The sequence below is a fragment of the Triplophysa dalaica genome, chromosome 20, assembly GCF_015846415.1.
Source record: "Triplophysa dalaica isolate WHDGS20190420 chromosome 20, ASM1584641v1, whole genome shotgun sequence".
Lineage (NCBI taxonomy): Eukaryota > Metazoa > Chordata > Actinopteri > Cypriniformes > Nemacheilidae > Triplophysa > Triplophysa dalaica.
The window spans coordinates 2,409,345-2,427,266 of record NC_079561.1 but is presented as its reverse complement, the minus strand read 5'-3'; the positions used below and the strand labels follow the sequence as shown (position 1 = coordinate 2,427,266).

General features: G+C 39.2%; 1 protein-coding gene across 2 annotated transcripts; it reads left to right on the top strand.

The window, feature by feature from the left end:
• Nucleotides 1–2,234: 2,234 nt before the first annotated feature.
• Nucleotides 2,235–11,464, top strand: myb (v-myb avian myeloblastosis viral oncogene homolog). 2 transcript variants are annotated; one of them, XM_056732655.1, is made up of 15 exons: nucleotides 2,235–2,431; nucleotides 4,369–4,486; nucleotides 4,813–4,884; nucleotides 5,541–5,633; nucleotides 5,962–6,182; nucleotides 6,256–6,478; nucleotides 6,570–6,638; nucleotides 7,240–7,344; nucleotides 7,646–7,837; nucleotides 9,223–9,347; nucleotides 9,534–9,645; nucleotides 9,743–9,865; nucleotides 10,142–10,225; nucleotides 10,336–10,440; nucleotides 11,114–11,464. In XM_056732655.1, the coding sequence occupies exons 1-15, from the start codon at nucleotides 2,409–2,411 to the stop codon at nucleotides 11,222–11,224; spliced, it is 1,776 nt and encodes a 591-aa protein (XP_056588633.1). In that variant the 5' UTR covers nucleotides 2,235–2,408; the 3' UTR covers nucleotides 11,225–11,464. The 2 variants fall into 2 exon arrangements, with proteins under 2 accessions (XP_056588633.1, XP_056588632.1); XM_056732654.1 differs by having other exon boundaries at nucleotides 2,237–2,431; nucleotides 11,111–11,464.
• Nucleotides 11,465–17,922: the final 6,458 nt, after the last annotated feature.

Below are 17,922 nucleotides of genomic sequence, written 5' to 3'. Positions count from 1 at the left end.
CTTTTACCAGTCACTAATCTCATACAGTTTCATTCACATCTACATGACATTTAGAACTTCAAGTGCATGTCTAAATTTAACTTAAAAACAAACTCAAGCCTCAGATAGACAGATGCTTCATTGCTTCACACTTTCTTACAGTGACCCAGATATATACCTGCAAGCCTCGACAGACAGTGGGTTGCAAAGGCTTTCAGTGGAAGGGGGTTTTCTACGTGCAGAAAGAAAGTTTCAGAGCATGACGCATATTTGCACAATTAATTTGTGTTTTCTTGTTATTATCATTGAGACGTTTTGAAGGACGAAGTTTTTGGGCAGACCAATGCAGGAGATAAACATTGCCCCACCATTCACCTTCTGTGTGGTATGGATGTGGTGAGGGATTTTACATTCACTGTATCTTTCAAAAAAGTGTTACCCACAGGTTATGCGGGTGACTGGGTATAATGGGAGGAAGAGAGATGCCAGAAGACAAACACAACAAAAGAGAAATTTTACTTAACTTAAACACGTAGTTCAGACTCAGTCGGTGCATCACTGTGAGTAAAGTGTGTGTGGGTGTAGTTGCCTTATTTTTAAATCCCGGTGGGGACCTAAAACTGAATGCGCACCGACTCATGGGGACTCGTGTCACCGGGGGACCAAAATTGAGGGCCCCATCGGCAAAAAGCTTATAAATCGTACAGAACAATATTTTTTTTAAATCTAAAAATGCATAGTTTTCTATGATCTTTAGGTTTAGGGGTAAAATATACAAAACATTACACCTGGACTGTCCACAGATAATATGTGTGTGTGTGTCTATATACTCAAAAATATTCTGAGGTCACAAAAGCTAAAAACATGATGCAATGGAAACCTGTGCACTTTCACATTAATTTAATATTAAATGATTCTCCTTGTGATGTTTCCACACACATGTTAGAAACGTCTGTTTGAAGAACCCTACAGTTTGAGAGGCGGGTATGTGGAGAGTGGTAAAATCCAAGTCATTCACCTCTGGGCACTTCCAAAACCCCAATTCAAACGTTTACTCGGTTTACTCAGAAACAGTGGTGACTTCATAGAAGCTTGCAGCTGGGCAGTTTTCATTATTACTTCCATAAGTTTATGACTTTTTGCTGTCTGATATATTTAAGACTTCTCTGTTCTCTTCCTTAAAGGGTTAATTGCCTCAACGCTAAAATATATAGGCTAAAAACTCTCACTTTAATTCCATGATTGTAGTCTAAAGGTGAGATCATTTTGACTGTTTGTGTGTTATATAGGCCCACAGTGTGTGAGTCATAACTCTCAAGCAATTATCGTATAGGGAAGTAAAATACTAAAATAAAAAGTGTTTCCTTTAAATTAACCCTACAACTCCTTGTTCTGCAATGCAAACGCTCTCGAGCAGACACAACAGAGGCGCGTTCCCGAGCTGCTGGCTCTGCTGAGCACGTGAGCGTCACTGGTCAAAAACAATGGCTCGCCCTGACCGATATAATAAGTGACGGGCACAATACGCCGACCAGAGAGAGACAAAAACAAAACATGCCGAACACAACCTTCAATAATTCTCCGATCAGATGTGGGTGTGTGGCGGAGAGAAAGGGAGTTTGCTGGTTAACCTACAAGATTATGCAATTACAAAGACTATCACATGGCAACAGGTATAACATGTAGGTGAACTTAAACAAGCTCCACTACTTTTCAATCCAGAAAAAAATATCCAGATCTGTATTGCGTAACTTCTGTCCTGTCGCAAAAGGAAAAGATAAGTAACCCAAAGGTGGTAGATTTCTGCAAAAGGAAACCGAAAGTATTGCGCTGCGTGCATGAAAGTGAGAGAATATCCGATTAAACTAGTCGAGAAAAAAGAAAATGACATGAGAAAGTAACAGACCAGTTCAATTTCAACTATTAAAAACTAACTTCTTGTTTTCGGAGTTAATTTATGTGTCTCCCTAAGTGAACACCTGCATGCACAGTAACGCAGGACCAACACTATGGATACCCGGACCCCTCATCTCTGCCAAACTTTTACTCCCAATCAAAGTCCACATTGTCCTCCAAGAACGCGCTATCACCCCTCCCTCCCTTTTAACACCCATAAACACAATATGATTGTTTTTGGGGGAAAACAGCCGAAGATTAGCGCGGACTCTTTCGCGCAAAGGCGCTCAGACGCGTCAAGAAGTTCTGACTCTGCGCATGCGCACGACCCGAGGCGCCAAATTCAGCGGGAGGGAGAGGCAGTCCCAGCTTTGTCTGATGGATCTGTTTACACTATCGCACACTACGCAAGAGAGTTTAATATCGGCACTTCCTCCTCATAGTGGACCGTAGGAACTGACAGCACTTCACTTCAGCAACTTTGAGCCGAGCGTGTTCACCATCATCACTCTTCCCTCGTCTTGAGCAGCGGGATGGCGAGGCGGCCTAGACACAGGTGAGAAATAAATATATACATGTACATATATATATATCTATATATATATATAGATGGGAAGTTTTGCCGCACTTATATTCATTCATTCCATATGGGGTTGTTGATACTTAAGGTTTGACAGTTCTGGCCGGAAAGCATCATATTTACTAAATGTAACTTAAATGCATGCTTTTTAATAAAATTGCACGCCTTTTATTGAACCACATGCATCTGTCAGCGCGGAATAGTTATTTCCCCGAGTGGTGGCGCGCAGTGCACAGCGCCGCGCGGAACAGGTGGACATCTGGCATGTGCGCTCTCCGGCTCGCGCGCGCTCGGCTGTATCGCGCTCACGTTCATTTAAATGTTAATTCACGCACCGGGCGCGCAGATAGCGGTTGCTGGTTCACTGGGCAGGTTACGACGAGGTTCGGTGCTTCCCCCCAAAAATGACACACATTGTGATTCGGAAACATTGGTTGAGAGGCACAATGACAGCGGCGATGGTGCCACAGCGGTGTGCTTGAAAAACAGCAGCCTATCGCAAATACATCTCATTGTGTTTACGCGTAATCCTTTAAAATGCGCGTGATTCATTGTTTTAAACGCGTTTACGCACTTCATTTATATAGCTGGATTATAATAATACGATTGCGTATGAGCGGGATGGATTACGTTTTAACGCCATGCTGAAATGTAAAAATTACTGAAAGTTGAAAATATCTGTAATAGCGTTAGGTTCATATTTCATGTAGCAGAAGCATTATGCAAAAATATCTCGCGGTTTGTAAGACTTTTAAGTATTTAGAGAAGCTGCGGGGTCCAGAAAAGTCACGCAACGCGTCTGTCACTTGTGCACTTGTTACACAGTTCGCTTTAGCCCCGCAAATGACTCGCAAATGACTAAACGAGCGAGCAAGAAACTTCTTGCGGTAGAGAAATACAGTCATGCAGTCCGCTACTATTTGCATAATGTCAGAAACCCCAAATTCTAAGTATTTATTAAAACATATTTGAATGTTGAGAGGCAGTCCGGGCTCCGATTATAAAGACAAAGCGGAGAGTTTGTTAAACGCATTGTATCGACAAACTAGGCGACAGACCGAATTATTTTTTGAATAAATTAAAATAAGTTTTAGCGACACAATTCTGTGATACAATTTTGACAAACATACGAAGTCGCACGTGCACACTGCTACTAAGAGAGAATAAACTACAACTGTATCTGTTTGACTACATTTTTATTTTAGCAGAGTAGGTGCGTTTTGAGTTTCACATTTCTCGCGAAATGCTTCGTCAAAGCGAAGGAAGTGAGTAATCTTTTATCTTTTGATTTAAGTGCCAGACAGAAAGGCGAAAAACATAAAAGTTTAAAAGCAGACAGATGCACACAGATGCACATACACGCATACGCGTTTACACATATAGAGAACACAGGTAATACACCTGTGGCACAAAGGCAGAAAGAACATTGTTCTCCTCATCAGCCCGTGCTGTATCCTGATTGGCTAAGAGCCGGCCAGGTGAGATGGTTTTGACAGAACATGAGCAGGTCTGAACACGCTTCCATCATGAAACAGTGCCAGTCCACGCACACGCTTGCCGTTTCTGTGGAAACCAAAAACATCAGAACAGGTTTCACTGAGCGAGTCCCCCCTGCACCCTAACCTTCTGGCTGTACTGGTTCATCCACTATAGTTTTATGTTGGCAGCGTTATCGCTTAATTTTTCTAGAATGTGCGATAGATGTATGGGGGTGAAAGGGTGTTTTTTATGTATGTCAACAACATACATCTAATGCCCGCATGTTAATGAGGATCCTCTCGGTCTTCCCACACTCCTTTATTTCTATTTCCTCATCCTTTACTGTTTGCTCTTCCACTATTTACTGTACCCCCTCCACATTTCTGTCTCTTCCTCTTACGCTACCCTGTTTGATCTCTTTATCGTTCCTCCAGTGTTTACAGCAGTGATGAAGACGACGACGATTTGGAGATTTACGATCACGACTATGATGGTGCACATGCCAAGACAGGAAAACGTCACCTTGGCAAGACACGCTGGACCCGCGAGGAGGTATGTTTGTTTTTATTACATACCTGACACAAATGATAATAAAAAGAACACAATTTATTGCGAACATGTTTTGGGAACTTTTTGTTATTTTAATAAATCAATAATTTGTGGTCTTGCACCCCATGTTTCAATTATAGATAGAAATAACAAATCACCTTTTTAAGATTTCGAACAATGTTCTTACATACAAAAGCACGTTCATTTATCTGAGACCTCTTCGCACTTCATGTGCTGCACCTTTTGTGATGTGTGTGTTGAGTGCAGCATGCGTTGGTTATTCGATTATATATTTATGTATTCAGATCTAAAATGTTTTGCCTTTACAGGACGAGAAGTTGAAGAGGCTGGTGGAGCTCCACGGTTCAGAAGATTGGAAAGTCATCGCCAGCTTTCTGCCCGTGAGTGTCTGTTTGTGAAAGATTGTATCCATGATTGTTTTAATTTGTGTGTGTGTGTGTTTACATGCGGCTTGTGTGTTCAGGCTTTAGGGGGTTAGGTTAGGTTATGTTAGGTGTGGTTGTTTAGATACAAGCATTTGCATGTGAATAGCCAAAGGATCAGGTAGTGTAGAAGTGAGTGCACGTTTTGGAGAATTTTGCATAATTGGGCATTCCTCATTGGTTGGCCTAGTTTGGAACAGAGTCAAAGGGGGGGATATGGCAGGGTTTCAGAATCCTCTGTGCACCTGCATACACACACGGATGTACAAACACACACATATCCACAAATTCACACGCACAAACGCAAAAACGTCTTGGGTAAAAAATACACTACGCAAACACCCAAGGAGGACACGCACGGATACTGTAAATTCATTATGATGAAATCCTGATATAGATCACAACGCATAAATAAACCTCGGCACACGAACATGAATCAGAAACTGTAGTTGTTTCATTTCTGAATCACTCGGTGGGGTTTCCAAAACACCTGTTAATTTCATGCAGAGAACTTCAAAATAAACACAATTTACTACATTTCAGTTACACACTAAATAGAGGACCTAAAAATAATACTAACCATATTTTTCCATCTGTGTGTGTGTGTGTTACAGAGTCGCACAGATGTTCAATGTCAGCATCGCTGGCAGAAGGTTCTTAACCCTGAACTCATCAAAGGACCGTGGACTAAAGAAGAAGACCAACGGGTAAGCACAGCATACGATGCCATAACGCAAAACACAAGTTAAAAAGTAAAACCTGGTTAAGAGGGAGAATGAAGATCCATGTTGTAATGATTAACCTGAGACCAGGTGTTTCTCCATTTCTGCTCATTTTTATGACCCACCCGTCATTAGCAGGTGTATTCCACTGATATTCTGTGCAGTGCCACTATCTGTATCTGTGTGCAGTATTAACATCCTTACACAACACAAGTTCCCTTTCTCACTGGGTTTGTGCAGGCATCTTCTGTACCCTTCCTATGCATCCGTGTACATCTTTTGCTCACATTCACTCTCTCTCTGTTGGTCTTAGGTAATCGAGCTGGTTCAGAAGTACGGGCCGAAACGTTGGTCTGTGATCGCCAAGCACTTAAAAGGTCGGATTGGAAAGCAGTGCAGAGAACGTTGGCACAACCACCTGAACCCTGAGGTGAAAAAGACCTCATGGACCGAAGAAGAAGATCAGATCATCTACCAGGCTCATGAGAAACTTGGAAACCGTTGGGCTGAGATAGCCAAGCTGCTTCCTGGAAGGTAAGATGACATGCTACTTCTATTCCGCGTATATGTGTGCAAAATGAGGGTCTAACATAATTTGTTTTGTCAGGACTGATAACGCCATAAAGAACCACTGGAACTCCACCATGCGGCGGAAGGTTGAACAGGAGGGCTACCTGCAGCTGGCCGCTAAAGCTAGCTCAACTCCGCTAAACAACGGCTTTGCAAAACCTCCGCACCTCCTAAGTTATAATCAGACACCAAGCAGCACATCCATGCCCCCCTCTTCTATGAGCAGTCAGTACCCGTACTACATGTCCGACTCGCAGCGGGTAAGATCAATAAACCGTTGTTTAACTATTAAAACCAACATATTCTTGGACATACTAAGTTATTGAGATTAATATGAATGTTATTGTACAGGTTCCATTTCCACTTGCTCTACAGCTGAACATCTTGAACATTCCACAACACGGGACGGCTGCTATCCAGGTAATCCAGCATTGATTTACAAGAAACATTTTCGAAAACGTTGTCATCGATAATCCTACTTTTTCATTTACAACCTTGTTATATATACGGTGTTTCCTTAGACGGTTTCATCGGACGCACGCGCTTGACCCAAAGTTAATTTTCAGCGAATCCAGCCTGTGTTTGGTTATAATATAACAATTTATTTCATATTGAATTTATATTCATGTTTGATTGTATGTTAATTCACAATTATTAAAATACTCCATACTCAACATACTCGACAGTTATTGATTCTTTGGTACCGGAAATTAGGTTTGGGGCACATGTTGCAGCTAAAACCGTCTATAAAGTTCTGTTTTTGATGTCCAAAAAATGCTATTATATATTTTTGAACATATTATTGTCAGATAACCATCTAGACATTAAGCAAGGCCGCCTCATCCGCTTTAATGTACAATCAAGATTCTTCCATTTATTAGATCGATTCAATCCAATTCCTCAGAGTTTGAAACTGATTCATTAAGAGAATCGTCTCAAAAGATTCACATGAATCACAATACACCGTCACATTGTATGCAGAGTTGTATTAATCTGATTCGTTTTGATTCCCGTGATGCAGAGACACTACAGCGAAGAAGACCCAGAGAAAGAGAAACGAGTGAAGGAGATTGAGATGCTGTTGATGTCAACAGAAAACGAGCTGAAGGGACAACAGGCACTACCGGTGAGTGTGTGTGTGCTTGTGTGTGATTGATTGGAGGAAGCATCTGGGGGTCTATTTCACATTCTAACTGCTTGGCTGAATGATGCAATTGTCCCTTATCACACCACAAGCTCTGTTGAACTCCTTATGCAACTCAGACCCCCTCCCAAACGCATCACATCATTCAACTCGACAAGTTCCTTTTCTCTCGGACCGTTCTTCCTCCACGCATCCCTCTCTTTATTTCGCTCCACTTCTGCCTCTATGCCTTGCGTACACACAGTTTCTCTTTCTCTGAAATTGTCTTTCTCGCCTTTTTTAGATCTCCATGACCAGCTATGGTGGATGGCACCGAGGTTCTTTGACGGACGGCTCCGTGGGTGTGGCCGTCTCCGTCCCCGCCCCATCCCTGGAGCAGGGCTGCCTTCCAGAAGAGAGCGCCCATGGCAACACAAACAGCCCTAACAATGACAACAGCTCCTCCTTACCGGAGTTTATCGACGCCATCGATTCGGTAAGAGATCAGAAAGTATGTCGTACCAACACCTGAAATGGTCCGTCAGTGAGGCCTATCTGGGCCAACATACACTCTGATAGGAGGTTGCCTAAAACGGACAAGGGTCAAACCAATCAGGGTTCATCGGGCTGCGTCTCGCCCACCCACAGCTCTGACAGCATTGTCGACACATTTGCTCGACGCCCAAACATTCGCCCTTTAGACAACTGTCTTTTTCTCCTTCTCGGGTACCGACTCCTAGAACCCCCATGATGCTCAATAATCTCTCCAAATGAGTCACCTAATCATCATTAGTGTTGATTTTCTAAACCTTGTGGTCAATCACAGCACATTAATACAAATGTGTCAACGTGTGTAGGCTTCATAAATGTCACATTGTCATTACACTGCAAAAAATGACTTTCTTACTTAGTCTTTTTTCACTTGTTTTCCAGTTAAAACGTCTACAAATTGTTGAATCAAGATGCATTTTCTTGATGAGCAAACTGACCTTAGAAAATAAGTCTTGTTTTTAGTCAAAAAAAAATATGACATTTCAGTGAATTGTGCTTAAAACCATCAACAAATTAACATTTACCTTTTTCTTGGTACTAAATTCAAGATTATTTTTCTTACCCCATCGGCAGATTTTTTGCTTGTTTTGAGCACAAGTTCACTGAAATTTCATATTTTTCGACGAAAAACGAGACTTATTTTCTGAGGTCAGTCTGCTCATCAAGAAAATGCTTCTTGATTCAAGAATTTTTAGACATTTGTACTGGAAAACACGAAAAAAAGACTAATTCAGAAAGTCATTTTTGCAGTGTAGATCCATACTTATAGCACCCATGAGGTGTTACATTGTGTGGGTTGGAGAAAGGTTGTTACTTCGTCTCATGGCCGGTTATTCTGGTTAATGTTACCTTAATATGTTTTTATAACACCCTTTAAAGCGCTTGAGATTAGGTGTTTAATCAGCACTGTTGATTTTGCTTATGTTATGTTTGGTTGGTTTTATTAAAAGAGTGATGTCAATCAACTTCTATATTTTAATGTAGCGTTGCCTTCTCTAATTTATGCATTCGGGAGATGCTTTTATCAAAAGTGTCTTTTATACTTTTTTGTTAGTATGTGTGTTCCCTGGGGTTCGAACCAATCGCTTTTATGTTGGTTACACAGTTCTCTGCATACAAATGCTTTTAATTCCTCTGACTTCTTTGTATGCAGTATTTGTAAATTTCATGTTTAGCAAATGATTTCATCTCCGAGGCTCGTCTTTCCTCTGATCATAGAATATCACATCTAAGATTATGTCTAGAAAAAAAGATTTTTTCTTTCCTTGCTTGTACTGAAATATAACGAAAGCTTGCATCTAATCGAGCTGTTATTTTTCTCCATTGTAGTTCTTCAACGCCTCAGTGAGCCCAAATGCACACAGTCAAAATGTACCTATCACGCCTTCACCTGCCTGTTCCCAGAAAGCACTGCAGCATGACCTTGTTCTCCGACCTCAGAAGGAAAATGAGCTGTAAGGGCCCTTTGAGCTCACTTTGCATTTGCCATTCTGTTAGAATGTACCATAGCCACGTGTCCTAGCGATACGATTTGTAAACACAGTTTCCAGTAAACATACTAAGCAAAAGACTTCTTGATCTGTGCATGTCTTAATGCGATTACATCATTCATAAGTGCCTGTGTATGGGTAACATTTCAGGTTCCGGACCGCAAATCTGAGGCGCACTATCATGGAGTGTTCCACTCGCACACCTACTCCGTTCAAGTCCGCACTGACAATTCAAGACACGAAATACGTACCACTAAAAAGGGTGAGACTCTTTTGATTCCCTGAGGCCTCATGTAACATAAATATATATTGAAAATAAATAAATGCATATTGAATATTTCGTTTTGCTTCTGTTCCAGGCTCACAGCCCTTCACTGGACTCCGGTGTGGTCGGTACTATCAAGCAAGAACCCCAGGAGTGTGAGATCAGTGTCACCGGGGTGCACCTGGACCAGCCCCCCCTAAAGAAGATCAAACAGGAGGTTAGTTGCTCGTGTGGGCTCTTTGTGCTCCAACATTTGAATACATCTCCCTGTGATATTCAAATGCCCGAAATGTAAAAGCTTTCTTGCTGTACGTTTGAATTTGTTAGTAATATCAGTTCGCAGTCAAACTTGTTTTATTCAGGCACATCAAGGGTGATGAATGTGAACAAATGATACGTTTGGCCTTAAATAGGGCAACATTGCGTAAATCGCAGCAATCCACGCATGGTGCATTTGTGTGCAGTAGGTAATGGATTACATTTGTTTTGGTAGGTGGAGTCACATTGTCTACAGTGGGAGGGACAAGATCTACACACCCAGCTCTTTTCTTCTAACGGCTCCAGCCATGACATACCCGTGAGTACCCTCGTGTTATGCACATTTGCTAGCATGATAGCAAAGTTAGTTTTTCGATAATTTCCTTTCTTTTGCCTGATGTTTGACCCTTCTTTTCTCTGTTTTTGTAGGATCTGTTGACAAGCTCTGTGCTCATGCTTTCTGCTGCAGAGAAAACTGAGTGTGGACACAAAAGTGCCCACTTGCCCCGTAAACCTGTGGGAAGCCCTCTGCAGGTACACATCTACCGTCATACCCTTATATACAATACCCGTCCTGCTTGGCTCTAATACGTATTTAGACACTCAAGTCACACTTGAAAATGTCTGAATTTTATGGCATGTATAACCTAATATCAAACCAAGTGGCATCTTACGATGATGCTTATCTTGATCTTTTTCTCAAAAACTTTCTCACAGGTGCACATTTAAGTGGTGCTAAAAGTTTGTTGAGTTTTTAAAACCACTTTGAGTTAAAATACTCAATTGTTTTTTAATTGAATTTCTATAAGCTCACAATATCTAGCACATTATAAATACGTCATATATATTGTTTTCAATTTTCTATATTTAAAAATAAATTCCACTTGTTTCGATGTTTTGTTAGACAATAAAATCAAGATCCAATATATTCATTTCAAATAGTTGAGGTCCTCAGTCGACCTTACATATCCACTCAAGTCTCCGTGGCTTTGAAACATAGTGCTGTTTTGCATTAGCAAAATAGTTAGTGATTATAACTTCTATAGATCCTCTATGGCAGCAGGTGCTCGATTGCCCCATAAAATTATAAAATTATAATTTTATTAGACACAGGATAGTTGGCTATGCAAAACCTGACCAACCGTATTCTTTGAATCTCTCTACTTCTCTCTCCTGTACTTCCTCACTCTTTCCTCTCTTGCAGCAGCTGAGCACATGGGAACAAGTGCTTTGTGGGAAGGCGGAGGACCAGGCAATGCCCTCCGAACCCACACACAAATACCTCAGCAATTATTCTTCACGAGCACTGGTCATGTAAAACATGAGGAGGTGGAGACGAGACAATCATTCTGAGAAGATGTAAAAAAACACTTATGGTACATAATTTGGGAGAGGCTAACAGCCATTTTTTAGACTGCACAGTCGATGTTAATTGCCAACGTTTAAGCTGTGCCGTCTTTCGTTTGATTTAACCAACCAAAGACATTATTCATGTTGAAATGTTGTTTTTCTACTTTTTTATTTCGTTTTTAATAATATTGTATTTTGTATGATAATATTTTGTATTATATGGGAAATGAATTTTCTATGTGGGTTCTAATTTTATGGATTTTAATATAAGGAACAATTTGCAGTAATTTATTATTTTGTATTAAGAATAATAATTAACTACGGTGGGCATATCTGTCAGTGTTTGACCCCAGTATTTGGGCTTCCTGCTCGTCTCTTATTTGTTAAGTGTGTGTTAATTGTAAGGAGTGTGTGTGCTCCTAGCATTATCAAAATCATACATCCCCCCCAAAAAACTAAATCAGATTTGTACCGTGTATCTGTGGGTGTCAAACAGAACTGCCCTTGAAAAGAGAATATGTATTTCAATAATGTCAACAAAACTGCTGACATGTATTCCAAAATGAGGATAAGTCGACTGTTTGTTATTTGTGCCCAATGCCAATCACTTTGCCAAGTTTGAAAATTCTTGCCGAATTCTGACATTAGGTGATATGTGTAGTGTACAGAGGTACTTTTTCAAGTTTAGTTGTGTTTCCATTTCAAAAGAGTCTAAGATCGAAACCACAATGTCTTATTGTATGAGCACTATTTCAAAATTTTGATCAACCATGCAGATTTCAACAGAACAAAAAGTGTTTTTTATAACAATTTTTGTACGTGCTAAATATAAAATACGTTTACCAAGCATTTTAATCAAGGGTTTAAATGGTTATATTTTGCCTTTGAGAGCATGAAACTTTTCTTTATCGTTTTTCATAAACACTTTTTTATGTCATTTCTAATCTGATTTACATTCTAGTTTTTAAAACACTGATTGTTGCTTTTATACCTAGCTTGTTTTTACAATCAGCCTTTGATACTAAGATTGCAGTGTCCAATCAAATGCATTTAGCAATAACGTTTTTGTTATTCGCTGCCTTTTCGTATTAGCTTCAAGTACAAACACTTTTTTACATTGATTTTGAACTTTTCATACGTTTTTATACAGACCTTTTTAACTGCCTTGTAAATAAAGTGTGTTTTTGAAAAAAATCTGGTTGAAATGTGCTTCTTGCTTTATTTTCATCTTCGATAAAACATATGGATCTAAGTGTACTTTCAATTTGTTAAAGCTCAACCCTTAATATTTTATCAACACCATTCGTTTGTACATGAAATCCAAAATAAAAACTTTAATTTAAGCCGTGTAGTTTCTATGATTCTCAAAGAACGCATGCAGTAGCCCAACAATATCTCATTTGAAGATTGATATCTTTGGTCTTTATTCAAATATAATAATACAAATGTATTAAAAAGTGTAAAGCTCAGGTTTAAGGTGAAATTAAGAAGGCAAAATAAATTGCGTGACACGTGAGTGAAAAGTTGAGGCCTAGAAGAAAGTATTTTTAAATAAAAAAGAGAAACATATAAATACAAACTATTAAAACTTTAGATACTGTTTGCGTTATTACTTATAATTTGTACATTTACTTAATTCTTTTACAAATAAATTGGTACCACACCACATTCCTCATATTTGACACTTTATTGTAATCCTTGGAGTCGTACAAATAAACCATCTGGGCATCACTTTTTGCTTCTAATATACATAAAGACAAAGTGCACTGAAAAAGATTCATCCCGCAAACAAAATCTGTCATCATTTATTCACCCTCATGTCTTTTAAAACCTGTATATGGGTCAATGACGTGACATGTATTTTTTGTGTCCAAATTCATTATTTTCCTAAAAAGAATTTGAATAAATACATGTCATATATCAAATGGATCTACAATATGTCCTTTATAAGAAACCCTTTTCATTTTATTGAAATTCAATAGATTTTTTGAGTTTTGGTGTTTGAAAGACCAAAAATGTCAGGTGGTGCGACCGTCCGAACATACAAACAGAGAACAAAACTGAGAAATAAATGTTAATTTTCTCAATAAAATTCTTAATAAAATATTTTGGCATGATTTTATGTTAAATTTCTTATATATGAGGGGAAAAATACTCAGTGCTAAATACATTAAATGTATATTATTTTAAATTAATATATGGTCGCACCACCTGACATTTTCTTATTTGTCATTGACCCATATACCTCTTCTTTCAAAATAAAATATTCAGAGAAGTGTCATAAATTATTATGTCCGTTCAAAGGAAGCCAATGGGGTCCCAAACTGTTTGGTCACCAAATATAAGTCAAAATAACGTTTATACAGATTTGGAATGACCTGAGGTCAAATAAATTAATATTCAGTTTTGGTTGAACTAAGTAACTGAAATAAAATGCAAACATTGAAGTCCAAATCCAAACGTTATATACCGTATATCTTGGTATATCCAAAGGAAGGCCTTCATTTTCAAGTGTGTTCAGCAAGCATAACTGCAGTTGCGTAGTATTCAAATGCTTCAGTTTAGTTTGTGAGATGAGAAAAGTGATATGTTTGTAAAGGCTTGGTATAAATGAAAAGATCCTGGAACAACCCATTAACACTTTATCAGAATGCATTTAGTGTGGAACATGCAAATCCTACCAACTGTATTCTCTCAGGCTATATACAGTAGGGAATGCTTTCCCAAAATTTCGACATCAACACATGCATTTGCAACTATGAGATGCCCCGGCTAATATAAAACTAACTTTATTTTTATGATTTACTCATGCTCGTGTCATGTTCTGCAGAATACAAAAGAAGATATTTTGAAGAATGTTGATAACTGGAACCCTTTTACTCTGATTGGTTTGTGAGTGCAATAAAGCGAAGCGCTGTCCGGTTACCAACTTTCTTCAAAATATCTTCTTTTGTGTTCTGCAGAAATAGAAAGTCATAGTTTGATATGTCAAGAGGGTGAAATTATCAAATAATTTTTGGGTGTCTTTCACTCCAATATATTACAATTACTTACAATTCTAATAAATTGTGCGTGTGAGTGTGTTTGTGTTCGCACACCCTGCCCTGTTTTTGAGGGATATTTGAGGTTATCTCTTTAAAGTGAAATGTTTTGCAGAGAAGAGTGTCCCAAGGGGCTCGACACTGATGGAAACACATTCCAAATTCAACCCTAACAGATGCTCTTCTTGTGTGGGTGAGAAAGTGAATATGAGAAAATGTGCCTTTTTTGGGTTGCGTTTAGGCATTTGCACACATTTTAGTGTACAGCTATGTGTGTGTGCGGTACAGAAACTCTGCTTTGAGTCTCTTGAGGATATCACCTTTCCTGTGTGGCTGTTGAAAGTGGAGGCCTAGCTTAGACCAGGGCCTAAATTTACAGCTGTCCAGGTCCCACATCCCCCATTCTGACCACCTGCTCGCTGGCGTCCCCACATCCAGTCCCAGAAACACACAAGAGATGCCAAATATACACTGATACAGCGCTAGTGACAAGCCCTTTGGGCCTCTTCACTGCTTAGTGCTATTCATGGTTCAGTACACTACAATACAGTAACTTCCAACCACATGTAATGTTAATTAAGGAAGCCGTAGATAAAGTATATTTGGTGGAGAGTGACAGTGTAAGGACAAAACCGAGAGCCACATGAACTCTCCAAAAAAAATGCAATGAATGGAAAGTTAAAATAGATGAACCGAATGATGGAAAGAGGCTAAACAGGAAAGAGTGAAAAAGATGAAACCAAGAATTATTGTTTAGAGTTAAGCGAGTGTGTCAGCTGATGTTTTTTGTGTAAGCATCTGTTCACTAAACAAGTGTGTGTGTGTTTGTGTGAATGCTGTGGGTAACATGAACGGAAGGGCCTGTCATTGTAGAGACAGAAGCAGACTTTCAGAACAGGAGCACAGCCCCCCAAAACCCCACACACCTGCTCTCTGTCTGAGAGAGAGAGTGAGTGAGAGAGAGAAGAGAGAGAGAGAGAAAGAGAGAGAGAGGAGGAAGGGAGGAAAAAAAGATAAAAAGATGAGGTGTTGGAAAGGTGTGCACGTGGGGGGGTGGTAAGGGGGTCACCAGCCCGAAGTGACATAAAAACAAAACAAAAAAACACAGGTGCAAAGAGTTTTAACATGCAGACACGCACACCCTCTTATCATGACCTTTATGTTGGAAACACTGCGTGTAGAACTTTTCCGAGTTAAATTATGACATCATATATGTCTCTTTAGTCATGTTCCAATCAGAACGCAGGATACTGTTTAGAGGAGTGTGTCAATGTAAAAGCTGCATATACGAGCGACCACAAAACCTAGGAAGTGATGACTAAATGTATGCAAACAGAGGTTGGGTGTGCATGAAGTGGTAACCAATGCTGTATGAATCATTATTGCATTGGACATTAGCAAAAATAATTCTGGCTTTGAAAGTTTTGCTAACCGTGCTAAGGGTACAAATGTAACGAGGTTCACAACTGTTTAATTATTTAACAATGGGTTAAAAAGACAAGCAACCGAAGTTATTTCAAGTACAAGGCCGCATTCTAAACTACCCTCAACCAAAACGATTTGCTCTCTAAAAATGACAATTCCTCATTAGATACACAAATAAGTACAAGAGATATCAGATCCAGCGGAAAATCCCAGAAGGCCACTAAATATAAAATAAAGTGATGAACGGCTGAACCTAGCACATTTAAAAATGTCTTCAAATAGACGCTATCTTTGCCACAGATAAGAGATTTGACATTTCATTTTGGGTGAACTTACATTTACATTTATGTATTTGGCAGACGCTTTTATCCAAACCCTTACATTGCATTGTTTCATACATTCATTTCTGACTATGTGCAATCCCCTGGGTTCAAACACATGACCTTGGCATTGCTAGTGCAAAGCTAGACAACCACATCACCTACACAACCCAAAAACTACATTGTGTGACACAACAACTGCAGTATTTCAAAAATTTGGTGGGTCCGAAGTAAACGGAAGTGCGGACGCGTGCTTTGTTTCCTGTGAAATTAACTCATCGACTATATGCACCTTTTGTTTTCTTACTGATGTGCATAAAACAAATTTCACAAGCGCTTCGGTAATGCATATGAATGTATGTCCTTAAAGGGACAGTTCACTCAAAAATACAATTCCCTTGAGTTGTTCCAAATCCGTACATGAAAGATATATTTGGAAGAGCGCTTGTAACCAAACAGTTCTTGGCCACCGTTGACCTCCACAGTGTATTTTATTTTAATGGTTGGCAAGGGTGTCCCAGAACGGTTTGTTTAACTACATTCTTCAAAATATCTTCTTTTGTGTTCTTATCAAAGAAATGGTAGTCAATGGTGGCCACAAACTGTTTGGTTACCAGATACAAAGACATTTATACAGATTTGGAACAACAGAATTTTCTTTCTTTGGTTGGGTTATCCCTTTAACATTGATCAATGTCTTTTTTTTCTTATGAGAGGCCTTTCAGTAATGCATATAAAATATGTTAATGTGTTCCTTTTATAAGACCTAGCATGACCCTCGTATTAGCCAGTTTACCTCACGATGGTTAGCTTACATGATGACAGAGACAAACAACACTCAGAAGCTTGCCGTTGATAAAATTGCATTTAAATTGACTCGTATCTATATATAAAAAAGTATATTTGAAAAGTTGCACAGCTGTAACTCAATGACATGAGGTGGCAAGAATCACGTTGGTATCCTTTCCTATCTCACGGTTGAGTCAGAGCCCTTTTTCCTCTTCGGGTTAAGTGAGGCATCTCTGTGTCGCAAGCATATTGGCACATACATTCAGTTCGACCTGTCACAATAAATTATTAGCCGGATGTTGCAGCAGTACCATTTTTTCCTAGTTTTTTTTCACCCTCGTTCTCTCTCTTGCGCTCTCCTTTACTCTTTTCTGTCTTACTCACCCATAAACACACACATGCACATTTACCCACTGGGAAGATTACAATAGGCTGATTTCCTCTGTGGTCAGGCCCCAGTGGCCCCTCCCTGTTCCACTGGCAGGTACAATGCTCTGAGCTACCATGATAAGTGTGCACATGTGTGTGTGACTGTGTGTGTTTGTGTAAAAGGTCCAGAAGACGGTCACAAAACAAAGTATGAAACAAAAGTGAACCGCAAATGTCTAATGAGGCTTTATTTTATAATATTGCTTTAAGAGCACACTAATCAATTAAAACCATAATTTTTCATAATTGTCAAATGCATAAAGGGGAACTCCAACTTTATGGATGTGACATTTTCAGCCAAAACTTGAAAATAAATGTATTTTATTACAAATATATCTATTTTTATTGTCCAGACATCAGAAAAATCTCAGCCACAGCGGAAGTTTTTATATTTAAAAGAGGGCAAAATTAATCAATTATGTGACTAAAAGGATGAACATACAGTATTTGAGGCAACATACTTAATTAAAATGTGGAAGCAATAATACCCAACAAACGGAGAAGGGGTGGCTCTTTATAGAACATAAAATGGTTACTGTATTTAAATGTTCATGCTGCAATTTATGAGGAATATGGACCGTTGAGGATGTGGTAATTCACTTACCTGCTATGGATGGAAAATGATGCTTTACAAAAACACACAAAATTCGTACAATTCTTCA

Bases quoted from the DNA above. Each gene is read 5' to 3' on its own strand.
- myb (XM_056732654.1), top strand. From the start codon at position 2,409: ATGGCGAGGCGGCCTAGACACAG. The intron at 5,634-5,961 runs GTAAGCACAGCA...TGTTGGTCTTAG, and splicing joins CTAAAGAAGAAGACCAACGG to GTAATCGAGCTGGTTCAGAA. The intron at 7,838-9,222 runs GTAAGAGATCAG...TCTCCATTGTAG, and splicing joins TTATCGACGCCATCGATTCG to TTCTTCAACGCCTCAGTGAG.